Source organism: Monomorium pharaonis, chromosome 5 (assembly GCF_013373865.1).
Source record: "Monomorium pharaonis isolate MP-MQ-018 chromosome 5, ASM1337386v2, whole genome shotgun sequence".
Taxonomy (NCBI): domain Eukaryota; kingdom Metazoa; phylum Arthropoda; class Insecta; order Hymenoptera; family Formicidae; genus Monomorium; species Monomorium pharaonis.
In genome coordinates, this window is record NC_050471.1 from 26,529,983 (window position 1) to 26,549,253 (window position 19,271).

At 38.7% G+C, this 19,271-nt stretch overlaps 1 protein-coding gene across 3 annotated transcripts in view; it reads right to left on the bottom strand.

The window, feature by feature from the left end:
• The window catches only part of LOC105835957 (zinc finger protein ZFPM1), a 217,271-nt gene that overhangs the window by 68,994 nt on the left and 129,006 nt on the right, over positions 1-19,271 (bottom strand). Inside the window, exons 1-2 of one of the 3 annotated variants that reach the window (XM_012679648.3) lie at positions 5,525-6,512; positions 2,351-2,774 (exon numbers count right to left, since the gene is read on the bottom strand). The exons of 1 other annotated variant lie outside the window; for it this stretch is intronic. In XM_012679648.3, coding sequence (XP_012535102.2) covers positions 2,351-2,420 — 70 coding nt within the window. In that variant the 5' untranslated portion in view covers positions 2,421-2,774; positions 5,525-6,512. Of the gene's footprint in view, positions 1-2,350; positions 4,717-5,524; positions 6,513-19,271 lie in introns of those variants that run through there. One more of the 3 variants, XM_036287772.1, reaches the window with a different exon arrangement.

Genomic DNA, 19,271 nt, shown 5'->3' on the forward strand with positions numbered 1-19,271 from the left:
CCTTTGAAATTCCAAAAAATTTCCATGAATAGAAATCGATCGAGCACGGAATATCCATGATTAAGCCATAATGTTTTTATCAAAACAAGAACATGATGTATTAAGCTCTCTAACAAGATTATTTTCAATTAGATTAATGTTAGAATTCTACTAAAATAACATAATGTTTTTTTTTCCGTACGTAAACACACGAGGGATCGTTGAAAAATCGGGAGAAATCTTCGACTCGACAGCAAGACATGAACACTAACCGTCAAGAATGCCTTCGTTAAAGGTTTTAGACGTTCCTCCGCTTTATTAATCCGTTCGCCTCGCAGGTGATCGATAAACGCGAGTAAAAGCAAAGTCCATTCAGGAAGAAAAAAAAAGAAGAAGGGAAGGGAGAAGAGGGAAAGATCGTCAGAATATCGATCATCGTGATCTGCTGATCGGCAGATCGACGATCGATCGATGTGTGATCGCGATATCATCTACGACCGACGACGTATCTGCCCTTCTCGCTAATCGTCATCGTCTGGACGATTTATCGTGCTCGATCGACCAGTCGAGCCGACAACAGAAATATCCTCGAGATGCTATCGCCATGCTTGATAAGGCCGCGCTATGCGCATCGCGTTCGATTACGATCTATAGATCGTATTATAGATCCACGCCACAAATCGCTCTCTTTCTCTTTCTCTCGCGAATGAATACAATACGAGAGGTAAGCCGTGTTTTTGCCTCATAATCGATTAATCGCATTAAGAGCGAGACGAAGATGACTCAAGCGAAATTTCAATATCAAGGTAGAATGGTAAGTTCAAGTAAGATGGTTTAACGAGACATCTTAACAGGTGTGATTTAATTTAGAAAAGAAATGCAACTGTTATAGCAAAATAAAATTAAAGTAGATTAATAGAATCAACAGGACTCAAAAATACAACAAAAATATGCTACAATCATATTAAAAGGGATAATTCAGAATTATAATAAACCTTCGCCGATTTAATAAGCAGTTTTTAACGCAGAATTTTTAATAACACAACAATAATAATTGTAATGAAAATTCATTAATACTTAATGCAAACTTTCGATAGATAATTAAGATCCACAATCATTATAAAATTCTTTTAAGAGGAAAAATGATGCCCGTAAAATCGAAATTATCATTCATCGCGATTTTGCACGCAACATCCTGTACAAGATGGCTCGTCTAAGAAATCATTCCAGCGTATGCCACGATACAAAAATTTCCTCGTCGGGGAAGGACTCACGGCGCGAAATTCGAAGAACAAAGCGCGATACTCGGTGCAAAAAAAAAGCCGGAGAGAGGGAGGCGACAGAGGGGCGGGGAGAGAGGAAGTGACGTCACGCGAAAGTAACGAGCCTCGGTTAGCCGCGATAAGGCGTTCTAATCGCGCGATCTTAATGAACTCCTCCCATTAGCGTTCTGCGAGGCCGCGACGGGCCGCGACTCGCACTCATCGAAACTCTTTCTTTTCTGCCTCTCTCATAGAGAGACGGGGAGAGAGAGAGAAAGAGAAAACGAAAAAGAGAAATTCCGGGGTGCAAGAATCCTCGACAAAATTTAAAAAAATATCACCGTAATTGTGCACTTACGCACATCTTCCATGCTACTTATTTCGATGTGAATGATTTTCGTTATTTTTATTATGCGGCATATGCGGTACATTTTGTTTCATATATTCGACGGAATTAATGTTGTCTAGAGCCATCGATTTTTCCAATATATCATCATTGTTAAAAAATATATAGAAAAAAATAGTGTAAAACATAGAAAATATACACTGATAAAAAAAAACACGTGACATTTGCCTATAGTTGCATAGTAAAATAATTATAATCAGGAATATCATTTTTATAGTAACAATTAAAAGAATATTAGTAATGGTAATTATATATTTATAGTGATGCCGACCATGAAAAAATTGAACTGTAAATTATACAGCTTTAAAATATATCGCATTTCTATAAAAATAATATTTCTGCCTATAATTATATGACTGTGCAATTATAAGAACAATACATTTTTCCATCAGTATAAAGTATATAACGTATTACTGTGCCTATATCATTTTCATAAAAAAAATTTCAATTATTAATGAACAGTATTATTAATATTTAATAATTAAAATTTTTTATATCGATACATTTAAATCAATAAATTATACACTACAATTAGAAACAAAAGGTAAAAGAGGCCCTTAAAAAAAAAAACTTGGGTTACAATGATGTAATTGGCGTTTTAATTTATATAACAATAAAAAACAATTATGTCAACAGTTTCAAGGTACAGTGACGTTTCGTCCGGGACAAGCGAGGGAATTTCAAGAAACGAGAAACTACTTACTCGGCAAGGAGAGAGCAGTTTCGGCCCGCAGCTGACTCGCCCTGCGTTGACGCCACAGCAGTATGCTCATGATGCGCGCGCGGTGGCGGAGAACGAATTCTCAAACCGGGAAGACACTTAGCGTTCCCACACTTATCGCGCTTCTCAACATAATCCGCGAACCACTCGTCCTCGGGGCACAAATTGCACAGCTAGGTTCTTTTCTCTTCAGATCCAATCACATCGTCGTGACACGAGTTTTGGCGCATTAAAGTGTTTCGCGCAAAGTTTCGGGCACTCATGCAGACAAAATTCTCTCCGCATCAACGTTCCATTTTTAATTGTCCAGTTTAGCTTTTGTGACTAAACTTCTTCATAATTTGAATATTAAACATCATCAACTTTCATCATCAATTCTAGTAAAATCTTTCGCGAAACGTGGGTTCTAGAAACAAATTCTTCAATTTCACGGATCGAAATAACGAAATAAATTTTCAAATCATTTTACCGCGGAAGTTCCACAGATCTAACGGTCCCTCCGTTTTTCAGTTCGCCGAGATGGGAATCGCTCGCAAGTATCACGGATCGATTGCGAATCATTCGTGGCAGAAGACGCGTCAGCAGGTCGGATCGGCGACACCGGAACCGCGGCGGTGAGGAGGAATCGAAAATTGCCGCTCGCGAAAATCAATCGCGGAACGAGGAAGTGACGGAGAGACGCGCTCGTCACGGTGAATCTTGCACGCGGCGGATCGATATATCGCTAAACGCTGACGCGTTAAATCGCGCCGCGAACAATCAGCTCGAGGCGGAAAATCCACCGATCGAACTTGCTCGCGTATATACCATTAAAATGTAGCCCGTAGTATCGCGAGTCACGGAGCGCGAGAGCTCGAGGAACACCAGGCGGGATAATCCGCTCTCTCTCTCTCTCTCTCTCTCCCCCTCGCCCCCTTTGTACACAGGGGGAGCAGAGATCTTATCGCGCGCACGTTGCCCGATAAGCCGTCCCGCCGTACCGCTATCGATCGTCATCTTATCGATCGCATACACACGCACGCACGCATGCTACGCGCCGCATCTACCAGACGCGTGTAGTGGCTTTGCAAGTAATTTTACGCGCCTCGATTGAGAAATTTGTAACGAAAAAGCGTGCGTCCAGGCACTAAACAATTTTGGAAAAAAAAAAGAAGCATTTTTGTTTTGAAAATCTTTATTTTCAAAATACTGAAATGTGCGTTAAACAGACGTAGCTTGCTTATATAAGCAATTTTGTGTAGCTTTATTTAGAAAGATATATCCTCGTTATTTAATAATAACATTCATGGGTTATATAAAGAAAGAAAGAGTAGAAGTTTTTAATATTTTAATTAATATCAAAACAAATCATATTGTGCTCTTCAAACTAGATGTATATTGTTATTACATTAAAATAAAAATATACTATTTTGTTAAAACTTAAATTTATCGGATTCTTCAAGGATTAAATTATATGATATATATATATAAACAAGAATATAATTTACTGCTTGCTACATAAAAAAATTATTGTTAACACTAAAATACATTAGTTTTAATTTGATACTAATGTTCTTTCTGAAACGAAAGTGTAAATATAAAATTACAGACGTGTATAAATAAAACAGATTTTCTTTTAAGGAAATAATAAATTTTAAGATACAAAAACATAAATATACAAATTAAGAAAATTAAAAAATATAATAGAGGAAAAGGAATAAAATATGAAAGATGTATATAGTATATATCATCACCGTTATAAAAATCGGCTTCGTGTTGGAATAAAACTAAAAGTAACAAACGAACTTTTCAGTTAATACATCCAGTGTCTCCTTTTTTAATACAAAACTATGGGTAGTCTTCTCGTCTCCACGCCCGCCATACGTGCGTTTTTGACAGGCAGCATTCTGTATTAATTATAACTTGCCTCTACAAGTGCAAGAGCCCCCCCTCCCCCTCCTAGGCGCAAGTTTTAATTGATGCGTACGGCTCGAGCGGCGAGGCCACTCTTAATTATGCGATTTTACGTACACATGCGTGAGTTGTTTTAATACTTTATCTCTCGTTTTCAAAATTTCCTCTATCTCACGAGTCCTTCATTCCGCGATGCAACTCGAGTGTGTTCATATAAAAATTATACGTCTTACATGCATCGTGCATCACAATGCAGGTAAAAACGGCATTGTGTACGAGATAAAATATATAATCTATAATATTAAGGAGATAATCAGCATTATCGATCTTATCGATCTCTGCAATGTATTATTTATATCAACATAACATTATCGTTAATTTCAACTTGGTAGACAATTTTAATTTTTCTCTTGAATGAAATTTGTTTCAGTAGAAATAGTTGATATATATATTTATATATAGTGTTTTAATATTGCAAAGTAATACACGGGGAAAATTTTATGATAAAAATTACTATATACGATAGTAGCTACAAACCATAAGAAAAAATTTCAGAAAATTATATCATAAGTATAAATACTATGTTAATTTGATAAAAAAAAACAGTAAAAATTTTCCTAATTCTTCTCTTGATTCACGCTTATTACTATTTACCATAGAAACGTTTACTATAAAATTTTCTCCGTGCAGATATATAAAGTATATTAATTAAAAGTTAAATTGAGATCAGAAAAATGTATTGAAAAAATTTTAAACATTTTAGAATACGGAAGAAATAATTTCGCTGAAATAATGAATCTAAAAATAATTATGTTGAATCATTAAAAAGGTTATTTTGAATGTTTGCAAGAACGTTAAAACTTTTTGCGGCAATATTATCATGCCTGGACGTTCGACCTAACTATTTTGATGGCCCAACATTAAATTATTTTTTCCGATTTGCATCTAGTCAAATTTTTTAATGGTATAATAAAACTTTTCCACATAATATTAAGAATCAACTATTTTCAATTGCAAATTTGTCGTTCACAATTGTGCAACATCACGCTTATTATAATAAAAATCCCTGGAATTTCCTTATGCGTGCGTGCGCGCGCGCGTGTGTGTGTGTGTGTGTGTACCTTATTTTTATCCGTCGACAAAAATAACTCTTTCTCCAATCATTACCTTTGTTGCCGCGAATCCTCACTTATGCGTAATGCTTAAATCGCAATTTAACAACGTTTTCGCTCTTGTATATCATCGTTTTGGAATGTATCATACCAATAAATCATCGCTGCCAGAATGGTGATGCACAAAACAACGAACACATATAAAATATACAGAAACAACGTGTCTAACACTTAAACAAATTTTCATAGACTTCACTCGTTGGCTTTTCGAACCTCACTCGACTTTCGCGTTTTCATACCGCACGCTTTTATTTGTCGTTTCCTTTTTTTTTTTTAAATATATTTTACCGTTTTACACTTTTCACATCGCAATTTCCCGACTTTTCTACCCGGTTTTCTCGAAACGTTTGGAGACCACGACGAGATGCTCGCTCTTGCAATGCAAGCACTATCACTGGTTTCCCAGCGGCCCAGGGACCCATGGCTACCTGTTATCACTCTCTCCTCCTCCTGCTCTTCATTCTCTCTCACTCACTCTCTCCCTTCCTTTCTCTCTCTTTCGCAGTCTCTCTTACTTTTTCCTCCGTCCTCCCCCTTCTACCGTCGATTTTCTCGCTCCGTGTCACTGCCGATCCTTCTTTCCGTCCTTTGCATTCTGTTACCGCATGATAAGTACCAAGTAAACATTCGACAATCGTTCCAGTCTCTTTCTTGCGCGCCTTCGTCCCATCTTCTTCTCCTCGCTTCCTCATTGTTGACCCACCGGGCACACACATCGGAAGACGGCAATTCCGGGAGACCGTTGAATTCTCTCCCTCTTTCGCGGGAGGAGAGAGAGACCCGATGAATCGCCAATTATTCCCGGGAATAATCGCCGACATCAGTTATCAAATCGTTTCTCGCGCTCGCACGGCCGCTTTGTTCGGGAGATCAAAAGCGAAGCGATTTCATCGATTTGCTTCCCTTAGAGAACAAAGTAAATTAGTCTTTTCCCCTCGAAATGAAAAGCTGAAACGATATTTTTCGACTTTCACTACAAGCGCAAGAAATAATTGAATAGAAATATCGGCGGAACAAAACAATTTTCACCAAATTACCGTACTTAATACAATATCCCTCACAATTACCCTCCCCCCCCCCTCTCTCTGGCAATTAAAGAAATTTGCCAGGTCTACGTGAACGTACGAGAGCCCGAGTCAGCCGAATTCAGCTGCTCCCTGGACCTTGGCTAGACCGCGATATCACGTTTAGTTTCCGGCGGCAGAAGCGGCGGCTCTGTCTCGCCGCACGCTCCCCCACCCCCCCTCCCCGACCCGTCTCTCGCCATGGTGCCAGGCTCGAACTTCGCTGATAACGCTCGGCGATAACGGATAACGATAACCGCGCAGCGCCGCGCCGCGCCGCGCCGCTCGCGATACCCTCCCGTGGCAATGTGCGAGAGCGCGAGCGCGGCTCGCTCCTCCGTGAGTAACGGAGCGATAACGATAAGGCCGGGGCGTGAGACACGTAGGGAACCGTTTATATATCTAATAAGCGTGCTCTTTGTCTTCGCACGTCGATGTCGGTATCGCGCGCGCCGCGCTTCTCTTTCTTTCTCTTTCTGTCCCCTTCTGCTCCGTTCCGTTTCTCTTCTCTCGCCCTCCTTTCTCTTTCTCTCTCTCTCTCTCTCTCACCTCGTCTATCTCTCTATCCTACCTCCGTTCCACGCCGAGGAGATACCGTTTTCGAGCTTAACTCAGGCATCTGCGATCTCAGGAGAAACACGCCTCGAGACACGTTAACGTCGCGAGCGGCCGTGCGATACACGTCCGATAGATATAAGACCACGTATCACGGGTGTAGGAGGCATGAAGATTGCGGCGGTAACGACGTATTTATATTCCGCGTCAGTCCTATTTTTATTTCTCTCTTTGTCAGATGTTTCGATGTCCGCCTTTCGACAATTGCTTCAGTAAAACGGGACGATTTTCACCCTCCTCCGAATAGCAAGTACAGGTGGTGCAGATTTTTTTGTATAGTTTTTAAACTGCTGAAATTACTCTTATAATTCAGAGTGTTCGCTCAATTTTTAAAAAGATTCCCTGTTTTTCCAAGAATTTTACTTCAAATTTCAGATCAATGAATTTTCAAGTGCAGTTTCATAATAAATGTATAATAAATGTATATCATTATATCTTCTAATGTTTCTTAATCATACAATCATAAAGAAAAGCCACTTGAGTTTTAAATATTTAATTTCACAGATTTGGAATAAAGATACTTATAATAAGCTTACGATAAATTTGCAAATATTAAATAAATATATAAAATAAATTATATTTGAAATATAAATATTTATTTATAATTCAAGAACACATTTTTCAGTGTGCATGCAAAAGTTTAAGTAAATAATGAGTGTATTTTAAGACTACTATCAAGAAGATATTCTTTGCAAAGATAACCGTTACTTGCAAAGATAACTGAAAAACTAAGAGATAAGTAACTAACATTTTTAGCAAAGAAATATATAAGGTATTTTAGGTACACACAGGAAAATTTATTCTCATGCTAAGAAAAGCAGTTTCTCATTTTTAGCTTTCTTCTTTTAAGTGACGGTTATCTTTGCAAAGAATAACTCCTTAATAAATAGTTTTAAAATATCATTTACTTGAAACAAATAAGATTTACTTAAAGTAAACTTCTCTGTACACATACACAGAAAAACTTAAATAAGTATAACTTATTTTAAATAATTTGCAAGTTTATATATCCGTAAATCTATCCTAAGTTCGTCAATTCGTTCATTAAAAATATTAAGATAAAATAAAAATTCGATTTACTTATTACTTGCTTTTTCTTGAATTCAATTGTATAATATTCATCAAAAAAATAAAAATTCTTTTTTCAAGTATATGATAAGAGTTTTTCTAAAATTTGTGATAAGTATATTTTAAGACTATTGTATTGATCATATCGATCAATTTTCACTTAATATCGTTTATTTTATTATAACTTTGCACTTTTTTTAACATACCATTCTCATAATATAACTTCTTATATATTTAATAGCTTCATATTCAAATTTTAATACTTTCCTCAGCGGTTTAAAAATTAAAAAAAAAAAAGTATCATGTTTGTTTGCCACTCTGGAGCCCAAAATCGACTAATTTTACCATCGTCATTGTTCTGCACGACGGAGCTTCTTTGGATACTAATTAATTGTACCGCATAGATATATTTTATCGCGTTTACCGCCTCGCGCGCGCGTCGCACTCGTTATTTTAAGTCCTATTATCCCGTAACGCATTATTGTTTATATTCCTCCCGGTGGAAAATACGGCGCCGAGGTGCAACGGCCGACGCCGACACAACGGAACGCAACGCAACGCAACGTAACGCGACGCGCCTGACTTTATTTGCGCCGAGTAGAAACGAGAAAGAGAGAGAAAGCAAGTACGTTCGATAAAAGCAGGCAGCGCGCTCGGGAATCGAGGCGCGATGACGGAAACGAGTGCTGACAGTGCCATAAATATTCACACGTCGTTAACTACTGAACTCCGGCGACGTTGCGTGCGTTACGAATGCAAAAGTAACACGTGCATTTGTACGATCCACTCGAACATTAATGCGTCCATTCTTGCGGGCAACTTTTCTTTCCGAGGGAAAGGGAAACAGCCGCGCCGGTGGTACGTGCGCACAGGCCACCTGTAGTCCTAAGAAAGCGGTATGGAAACAGTCGTTTATGAGTTTTTCGTTATCAGCAAGAAGAATGTATTTTAACGCGTCGATTAAAGCGCGAAAAATAATAAGAATTGTCTTAATAATATTTCCATAAGCGTATGTATATATATTTAGAAAATAGGTATATGTATCCATTATTTTTATATATAATATATACATGATATTTGCAACTATGATTGCATAGTAAAATAATTATAGTCAGGAATATCATTTTATAATAACTATTATAGTAATATTAATGGTAATAACCGTGTACTTATAGTGTTACCCACTATGAAGAAATTGTATAAATTATACAACTTTAAAATATATATATGATTATTATTACTAACCTGTTATTACTAATTATTATTAATTATAGTAATAATTACGATAAAAATATTCCTAACTATAATTATTTTACTATGCAATTACAGTCAATAATCAGTGCTTGTACCAGATCGACTCACACAGTAATGACACTTTTCTCCTATGTGTTGATAACTTTGCAGCCTATTATCGTTAAGATCAATTTGGAGAATAGGATAGATATACGAAATTTGCCTCTTTATTTATTTTGTATTCTGCAAAGGATAGCAGTATCAATTTTGTACGACTCTTTGTGATTAGGAATTGCAGGAAACCTTCCCACTTCTCGATGACTCATAGGGCTAGAACTATGGAGCCTAATAGAACTCAAAAAGATTACGCTGCATTTTATCTTTGTTTATTTTATCCTTCGGATCCGATGTCAGCCGGCAAGGCTTCTCGCGTTCTTTCAGTCTGGAGCAGCAGTTTAAAGCGTTAAGACGGTACGATATTCGTGCATAGTGCAAGAAACTTGTACAAGACAATTCAACAGCAACGGAAGAAATAATTGCATGAGAAGTGAACGAGGAGTCAGAAAGCTGTTTACAAAGTACCAGCTAAAGGTTCGAAAATGCAAAGTAGTTCCTATTGTGCGGACTTTGCGCCCAAAAATCTCACACCGGAAGAACGTTATAAACGGAAAGACATATCAGCTAAATTGCTAGAAATGGTAGAAGAAGAGCCACATGTAATGAACCGTGTTATTACTGGCGATGAGTTTTGGTCTTTTGGATATAACCCGGCGGAAGGAAAAATTTCATGTAAGAATAAAGAAGATTGCACGTCGAATCTCACAGTGAGATGCATGCTTGTATGTTTCTTCGATTGTCGAGGGATCATTTACAAAAAGTGGATACCCACAGAACAGAGAGTAGATAGCAAGTATTATGTGGACATTCTGAAAAAGCTTCGAGCTGCAGTCAATCGTAGGCGTCGAAAGATTTCAAATGATTGGATTCTCCACCAGGATAACGTGCCATTCCACAATACATCGTATGTCAAGCAGTTCTTGCAGAAAGCAGACATTGACGTGTTACCGCATCCTCCTTACTCGCCCGATTTGGCTCCTTGCGACTTTTTCTTATTCCAAAAAGTTAAGAAAATAATAGAAAACCGAAGCTATAAAAAACCTAAGACATGCCAAGACATAAAAAAGACCGTTGAAACCGTCTTAAACAACGTTTCGGAAAACGAGTTTAAGAATTGTTACAAGCAATGGCAGATCCGTTGGAAAAAGTGCGTGAAAGCACAAGGGGATTACTTTGAAGGTGATTACATTGAAAATGCTGAAATATTCTAATAGACCTCCTTTTAATATAAGTCTCTTTACTTTATTATTACCTTATTCAGTATACGTTACACAGTGTTACGTCCTAGTAAGCTCCTCTCCCTCATTACATAAACTTTTTTTCTTTTCTTTTTGTAAGAGGGCTTATTCAAAATTTTCATTTCAATCTATCCACCGTTACAGGTCATGTAATGCATTCCTACGCGCGATAAATATAGTTGTTTACGACCACCTTTAAGATAACAAACGTTGCCTGTGACTCAGTGAATCGTCACGACCGAATCATTTCGATCATTCTCGAATAAAGAACAAACTATATTTCTTTTTGAAATAAAGCTCTTTTGCAAGATTAATTAATATGCATTTGTAGCAATTAAGTAATTTGATTTAATAATAGGATAGAAACCTTCCTAATTGCAAGGATAAATATCTTTTTAAATAAGTTAAAGGCAAACCTTGTTAATTGTAATTACAAAGATAATAACACTGGTTAATTAATAATAATTATTGCTATATATATATATAATTCTGTCCACATTTGAGATTCACTTTCTGGTATATTTAAATATATAAATTAACGTACAACTAAAATTATTCATCTATACGTGTAGATTAATTACATTAATTCAAAATTCAGTACATTAATTCGAGAGCTTAAATATTATTTTGATGATAATTGACGGTCATTTACGATAATAATAATTTTTTTTTTCAGATTCAGCATGCAGCTCAAACAGTGCAGGGCGGAATAATTAAACTTCGACTTAATATGGTAGTACATTCTCTTTTTCACAACGCTCATCCTAATTATACATTAATTACGTATATACCACAGATGTATATTTACTTTTCACGGTATTTCTCTAAAATGCACTTCCTTCTCCTTTAATCCAAGATCTAGTTCCAGTTACACAAGCTTTCCACTCACTTCCGTAAGGATCACGTTGCCCAAATTTCGATTATTTAATCATTGATTAAAGAATTACCAACATGACATTAAATTATCTTGTCAAACCTTTAGCAACCTGTTAATCAACAATTATGTTAATCGAAGCATGTTGTCAAAGTGGTCTTAAATCTAATCGAAAATCTAGGCTTCGTTTCGACTTCGTTACTTGCATTTTCTCGAATGTTCTTTTAGACAGATATTAGTTACGGCTTATCTCGCACGTGCGCGGTTATCAATTCCCCCCCCCCCCTCTAGTGCGCGAATTTTTTCTGCGAAATGTTGAAAATTTAAGCGAATTCATCCCGGGTTTATTACTTGCATTTTCTCGAATGTTTTCTTAGACGGATATTAATAAAATATGTAAATATGTATCCATTATGTGTGTGTGTGTGTGTGTGTGTGTGTGTGTGTGTGTGTGTCATAATCGAACAATACGGTAATGCCACTTTTCTTCTATGTGTCGACAACTTTGCAGCTTATTATCATTCAGATCAATTATTTGGAGAACAGGATGGTATACGAAATTTGCCTCTTTATTCACTATATTTTGTATTCTGCAAAAGTTAACAGTATCAGTTCTGCATGATTCTTTGTGCTTAGGAATTGCAGGAAACCTCGCCACTCCTCGATGACTCATAGTGCTAGCAAGGCTAGAAGCTTCTATGGAGCTTCTAATAGAACTCAAAAAGATTACGCTGCATTTTATCTTTGTTTGTTTTATCCTTCGGATCCGATATCAGCAGGCAAAACTTCTCGCGTTCTTTCAGTCTGGAGCAGCAGTTTAAAGTGTTAAGACGGTACGATATTCGTGCATAGTGCAAGGAACTTGTACAAGACAATTAAACAGCAACGGAAGAAATAATTGCACAATAAGTAAACGAGAGTGTGAGAAAACTGTTTATAAAGCAAAACTGGCTAAAGATTTGAGAATGCAGAGATATGGTGCAAATTTTGTTCCCAAACCTCTCGATAACGAACAGCGTTATGAACGAAGATCTATATCAGCTGAATTGTTAGAAAGGGTGACAAGGAATCCAAGATATATGAACAAGATTATTACTGGCGACGAGATTTGGTTTTTTGAATATGATTCACAAACAAGTGAATTTTCATTTGGGAAAAAATCACCAAGAATGACAGCTGGCATGTCGGATTCAACAGTGAGATGCATACTTGTTTGTTTCTTCAATTCTCAGGGCATTGTTCACTTAGAGTGGATACCTAATGGACAAGAAGTAAATAGCGAGTATTACGTGGAGATTCTGAAAAGGCTTCTACGTGTAGTTGGTCACAATCAATGGATTCTCCACCACGATAACGTGCCATTCCATACAACAGAGAGAGTTACAAGGTTTTTAAACAACAGCCGCATCGAAGAGTTACCGCATCCTGCTAACTCGCCCGATTTGGCCCCTTGTGACTTTTTCTTATTCCCAAAATTTCAAGAAATGGTGAAAAGAGCAAGACAAACATACAGAAGGATGATGACGTGCCGAGATATACAAAATATCGTTGAAGAAGTCATAACAAATATCCCAAAAAGCGAGTTCACAAAGTGTTACAGGGAATGGAAGTTTCGTTGGGAAAAGTGCGTGGAAGCAGAAGGAGACTACTTTGAAGGTGATCGAAAATGTTGAAATATTTTAAGGCTTCCATTTAATACAAGTCTCATTACTTTATTGTCCGTATTCAGTATATATTACACACACATACACAGTTACGTACATATAAATAGATACATATATTTAATGCAACACTATATATGAAAGTTATGAAAATTAAAAATAATACCCAAAATTATATTAATAGTTATTACAAGGCTAATAACGTTGTTTGATTAATAATAATTGTTGATGTATGTTTTTCTTACATATTTCAGATTTACTTTCTGATACATTCCGATTCAAATATATAAATTAACAAGTCAAACTAAAATTATGAATCTATACGCGTAGTTCAATTCATATTAATTCAAAATCTTAAATATTACTTTGACGATAATCGATAGTAATTTACGACAATAATGAATTTTTTTTTTCAGATTCATCATGCAGCTCAAGCAGTGCTCGGTGGAATTAATCTTCGACTTAATATGGTGGTGTGTTCTCTCTCTTTCACAATGCTCATATCTTAATTATACATTAATTACGTGTCCACAGAAGTATATTTACTTTTCATAGTCTTTTTCTAGAATGCACTTCTTCCTCCTCCACAATTTGTGATAACTCTAGCTCTGGTTACACAAAAGCTTTCCACTAACTTCCCTAAGGGACACTTCGCTCAAATTTCGAATTTTTAATCGTTTATTAAAGAATTACCAACATGGCATTGAATTATTTTGTCGAACCTTCGGCAACCCTTTAACCAACAATTAAGTTAATCGGAGTATGTGGTCGAAGTGATCTTAAATTTAATTTCCTTGAAAATCTAGCCTTCGTTCCGACTTCATTACTTGCATTTTCTCGAATGTTCTCTTAGACAGATAGTAATTACGGCTTATCGCACGCGGGCGATATCAATCCCCCCCTCCCTCTCCCCTCGTGCTTGAATTTTTCTGCGAGATGTCGCAAGCCGGCTACCGCCGATTTACACAGGTTTCACGTACGTACAACGTTATTTGGCAGTCAATTGCGTCACCCCTCCAAGGAACCGTTGCAAAACAACGTGCCCCAACGTTATCGACGTTGCGATCGGCAATTACTCGCTAATAAATTATTCGCAACGACTTTACGCGACATTCAACGAGAAAAAAGAAAAGGAGAGAAAAAAGAAAGAGAGAAAGAGAGAGAGAGAGAGAGAGAGGAGAAGAGGGGAAGAACCAGTCAAACTTGTATTTTCTGAATCGCCTATCAGATTCATCTAACCGTTATTCGATATCGATGTTGGGCGCGTATTAATATGCGCAGATTAACATCGGGATTCGCGCAAACGAGTTTACGCGCGACAAGTCGCAAAGCGACCAGAAAGTCCGGTCCACCGACACGGCCCGCCTCGGTGGGGAGACCGGGAGGAAAGGACGGTCGGACGCGATGGAGGAGTAAAGGAGGCGCATTTGTCGGGGGAAGACCCGCGGCGTTTTCAAGTGACAAAAAGGAAAGAGCGAATTAAGCAGCGCAATTACGTCGCACAACTATCGGTAATTAATTCGCCGGGTGTCACTGAAACAAGCAGCGCTATTGGAATTAAGTCGTCCGTGAGACACGCCGTACAAAAAAATGTTGTAGCCTCGCCACTTAAATCACCATTAATGGCGTTCTATTAAGTGGACGGGCTCTCGACTGCAGACGGGACTTGGGGGAAGAAAAACTCGACTCGAGATCCAGATTCGATTGGGAAGGCGAGGAAAATTCTGCCGAAATTCTCTCTCTCTCTCTCTCTTTGCCTCTCGCACGGACTGTCATCAGCCTGTTCTCCGGGATACATGTATCGGGATCGTTTATCTGGCGTCCGACGCCGCGACGCCGATTACGTGGAATCCCCCGGAGACGCGCCCGCGCCGAGCGAGGAGAACGATCCCGTTGATATGTGCGTGGATCAATAACCCTAAGTGCGAACGGTTTCAATTAGGGTACACGACGCAGCCCGCGAGCTCTTCCTCGCAATTCAACTCTCCGAATTTTATTTAAAGATTCGTCCTACTTATTTTTAACGAAATAACGAAGAAACTTCCTTTCTCCTTATTTTTATTTAATTTAATTTCCTTGTTCTTATGTTTTAGGTTGATCAGGGACTCTTAATTACTTACGCAGACGGGATGTACTTCAGTTTAATGCCATGGAAGCTATAGCTATTAGTTATTATTACTACGTAAATAGTAAGAAAATGTTAAAAAATAATTATGTCATTATAAATGCGAGTGCATTTACTATTATATTTTTTTCTTGGTATTCTACCATATTAATATTTGTGGTTAGCTTTAAGCTTATAATATAAGCAGTTTTTCAACAAGGTTCATAGTATTCAACAGAGTGTTACATTTGTAAAAAGATGAATACAAGCATGTAGAATATGTCAGTGTTACCAATTTTTCAAGAAATGTTATAATTAACATGTGACACTAATGCGACAATTTTTGATATCAATTTTAATAACAATATTTTTTTGATGCTCAATATGATTATTTTTGTCAATTAAATCTAGAGTTCTGATTTTTTCAACAATAACGTTACACAAAGGAACACAGTGTAACGTCAGTGTGTCCTAGTTGAAAAAACTGCTATATTATTTTATATTAATCTGTATGCGTAAGATCTACAAGACGTCGCATGAGATTCTTTTGTATGCACGACAAAGTTGATCACAAAATTGTAACAGGAAATCGCGTAAACCGATCGTCAATCTATCTCATATCACAATTGATATTTCAGTAATCAATTTTCTATCGTGGAAACTGCGGAAACATTCTTGATCTTACGTAAATTCATGATCGAAGAAGAAACAGCAGCATTTAAGTAAACTACGATGGCGTGAGAAAAAGTTGACACTTTAAATAAAATCTTTCGTTTATTTCAATTTTGTGGTCATTTCGTATTAATTGGATTTCGATTCTATATATTTAAAATAATCGTAATATAGTTAGAGTAAAATTTTGTTATAGGTGGTGGTTAGAATTATAACCTTATTATTAACACTATTAGTACCAATATCAACAAAAAAAGCTTTTAATCATAATCATGTTGCTTTTTATTATAATTAATGAATAAAGATTTATAAAGGATACATCTCTCTTAATTATTATACTTCACTACCTTTATCTTGCAAATAAGTTGCTTCAAACTTAACAAAGTATTTTGTGAATGCACTTGTAATCCAATTTTTTTATCATATTTAAAAATTAAAGGGTTCTATTTTCCCTTCGGGAGGATTGCTGAAATGATATCGATTGCTAAATCGCATCACTTCATCTAAGAATTAAATCGTTGTACTTGTACAGTATCTATAGGATTGTTTGAAAACTATATAACACTACCATAATGTTTTATTACACTCGAGACTTTAGGCACAACAATAAATTGTTATACATATTATGTCATAGCAAAATCGAGATATTGTATACGGAGAAAATTTTCTCGTAAGTTACTTTGAAAATCGTAGGAAAACATTGTAATTAAAAAAATTTTATATAATATCTACTACACACATTTTATATTTTAACATAGTAGAATATAAAATATGCTCGATTATTTTACTAAATTATACAGTTAAATTTCGGTGATTTTAAAATATGTCGAACAGTTTATGCTTCTTTATTGTTTTAAATAAAATAAATGCAAAGTAGAGATAAACATATACAATAAATAGTATTATTTGCGAACGCATATTGTTCTGCCTAATTTTTTTTTTTTTTTTTAATATAAATAACGTGTGACAATTGTAAACATTCTACTTTTTGGCGTGCTCTGTGTCAACTTCCTCGCAAAACGAGGTCGAAGCGGAGTCGATCGATCGGAGAGGGATCTTCCCGTATGCGCGATCTTCCCGGCGGGGACGGATGAAAAAGCGCGCGGGCGGAAACGACAACGGCGAGATTCCGCGTAATCGCGAGGAGAGACGTCGAGAGGACAGCCAGGATGGATCATCGCTGTAGTGTCGGTGACCGTTGGCCTCTTCGAGTACCTAATAGAGGGAAAGGAGAGGAGGAGAGAACGAGGTGCGGCGCGCGGGAACGACAGAGACGGAGGAGCAGAAGAGAGAAACTCCCTGGCGCCGTGTTATCTTATTCGTTAAGATCCTCCGGCAACGGGGGGGACGAGCGGCGGAGGGGAAACAGATCCAACACACAGTGGCCTTACTGTCTCGTCCATTCTCCCCCTCCCCCCCCCCCCCCTCTCTCTCTCTCGATCTCGGCTGTCCCGCTCTCTCTTCGGCAACACGAGGGTCCCGGGGGAGAAAATCCAGGAACGGCTCTTCGAGTCTAGACGACGCGAGAGATAGTCCCTTCCTCCTCTTCCTTCTCCTTCTCCTCCTCTCCCTCCCTTTCCCTCTACTTTATCGGACTTGCTCTCTCATCTGCCCGAGGAGATAGACGGATACCCGTTTGACGCTCGAAAACCTTACGCGGTGACGAGCGTTGATTTTTTTCGAGATCGCAGGGAGGGCACGTGCTGCACGTTCGGTCCACAGCGGATGCTGCGGTGCAGCCACTGTGCGGATCCATTATAGATATTTAACGCAGTATGTCATTTGACCTCGAATTTCATGCGTTCTCAACAAACTGTATTACCGTAATTGTACATTACACAGGTTTAGGTTGAGAGTCTTGTTGACTAAGAATCTTGTTGTCCTAAGATAATTACCAAGTCAAATTAACTGAAAAAGTCATTTACGATTAACATGTAATCCCGAGTCGAACTTTTCCCCCTATTTTTAGCCTTGACTTCGGGACATATGTAGATTCTAGAAGATTATAAGGATTATAAAGATTATAAAGGTTTAAAAAGTAAAACACCTTTTAAAACTCTCTACAAGCTCTATTACAATCGGTAAACCAAGAGGAGTCTACTCGAACATTCAAAGTATATCAAGACAGACGTAAAAGGTCTAACTGAGATTAAAAATAGGGATAAAAAGATAGAGATTTCAACTGGGGAAGCTACGCATCAAACCGATCGAGATCCAGGTATCGCGTGTCGCATAGAACTCCCTTCGATCTCCCCCTCGAGGGCGGGGATGCCACGCGAAAAGTCGCCTGGGGTGCTCTCGTGGCGGCTCGCGCCTCGTCTCGGGAGGGGGAGGTTCGACGCGGACCTTACGACGAGACGCTGCTCACCCCGGTTGTGTACGTTATCGGGGAAAATAAATTATACGCAACGCGGCGACGGCGGCGGCGACGCTACCGCGAGCGAGATACGCGCTACCGCAATCGGCGGCGTATCTAAAAAGCCCGCGCCGCAGGAAGCTCGACTCTCTCTTTCTCCTCTCTTTCTCTCACCCTCCGACACCTACGCGTCCGACGTCGCGGTGTGCATGTGTATGTACGCGCGCGCGCGCGCGCGCGTGTATATGTCCACGTCGCGCGCAGATGCCGCAAAACCCCGAGCAGGAGTAGCGACGGCACCGAAGTCCTCCACCGATAGCCTGATGGTCATTTCTCATTTGTGTAATCTGCGCCACCCCTCGAGCCGAGCTTTCTCTATCTCCGACCTCCCCCCCCCTCCCTCCCTTGTCCGCCACACGCCCGTCTCCTGCCACCTTCCTCCTCTCGTACCTTTTCGAGCCTCCTCTCGTCCGCGAGAGCCGCCGCCGCCGCAGCTCTTGGGGGATGTGCACCAGCCGGAGGTGGGAGGATAAGCGACCATTTGTTCCGCGGGGCGGTTTTTGACGAGGTGCCCTAATCGCGTCATCCCTCCGTCCTCCTTCTCTCTCCTCGCCGTTTCCTGCCTCCCCTGGCGTCGCCCGGGCCACCCCTCGCGGGCTAATCGTAATTGCGAGCGGCGATAAAAAGTGTCCGCCGCTTTTTCACCGCCCGCGGTAGGGAAAGGGGAGAGAAAAGGGGGAGGAGACGTGTTGCCTCCCCCCCACTACCTCACGAGAGGACAACGATGAGGTGTAACGCGGGTGCATCGCGCGAGAGCCACTCCGTCCGGCAACGGT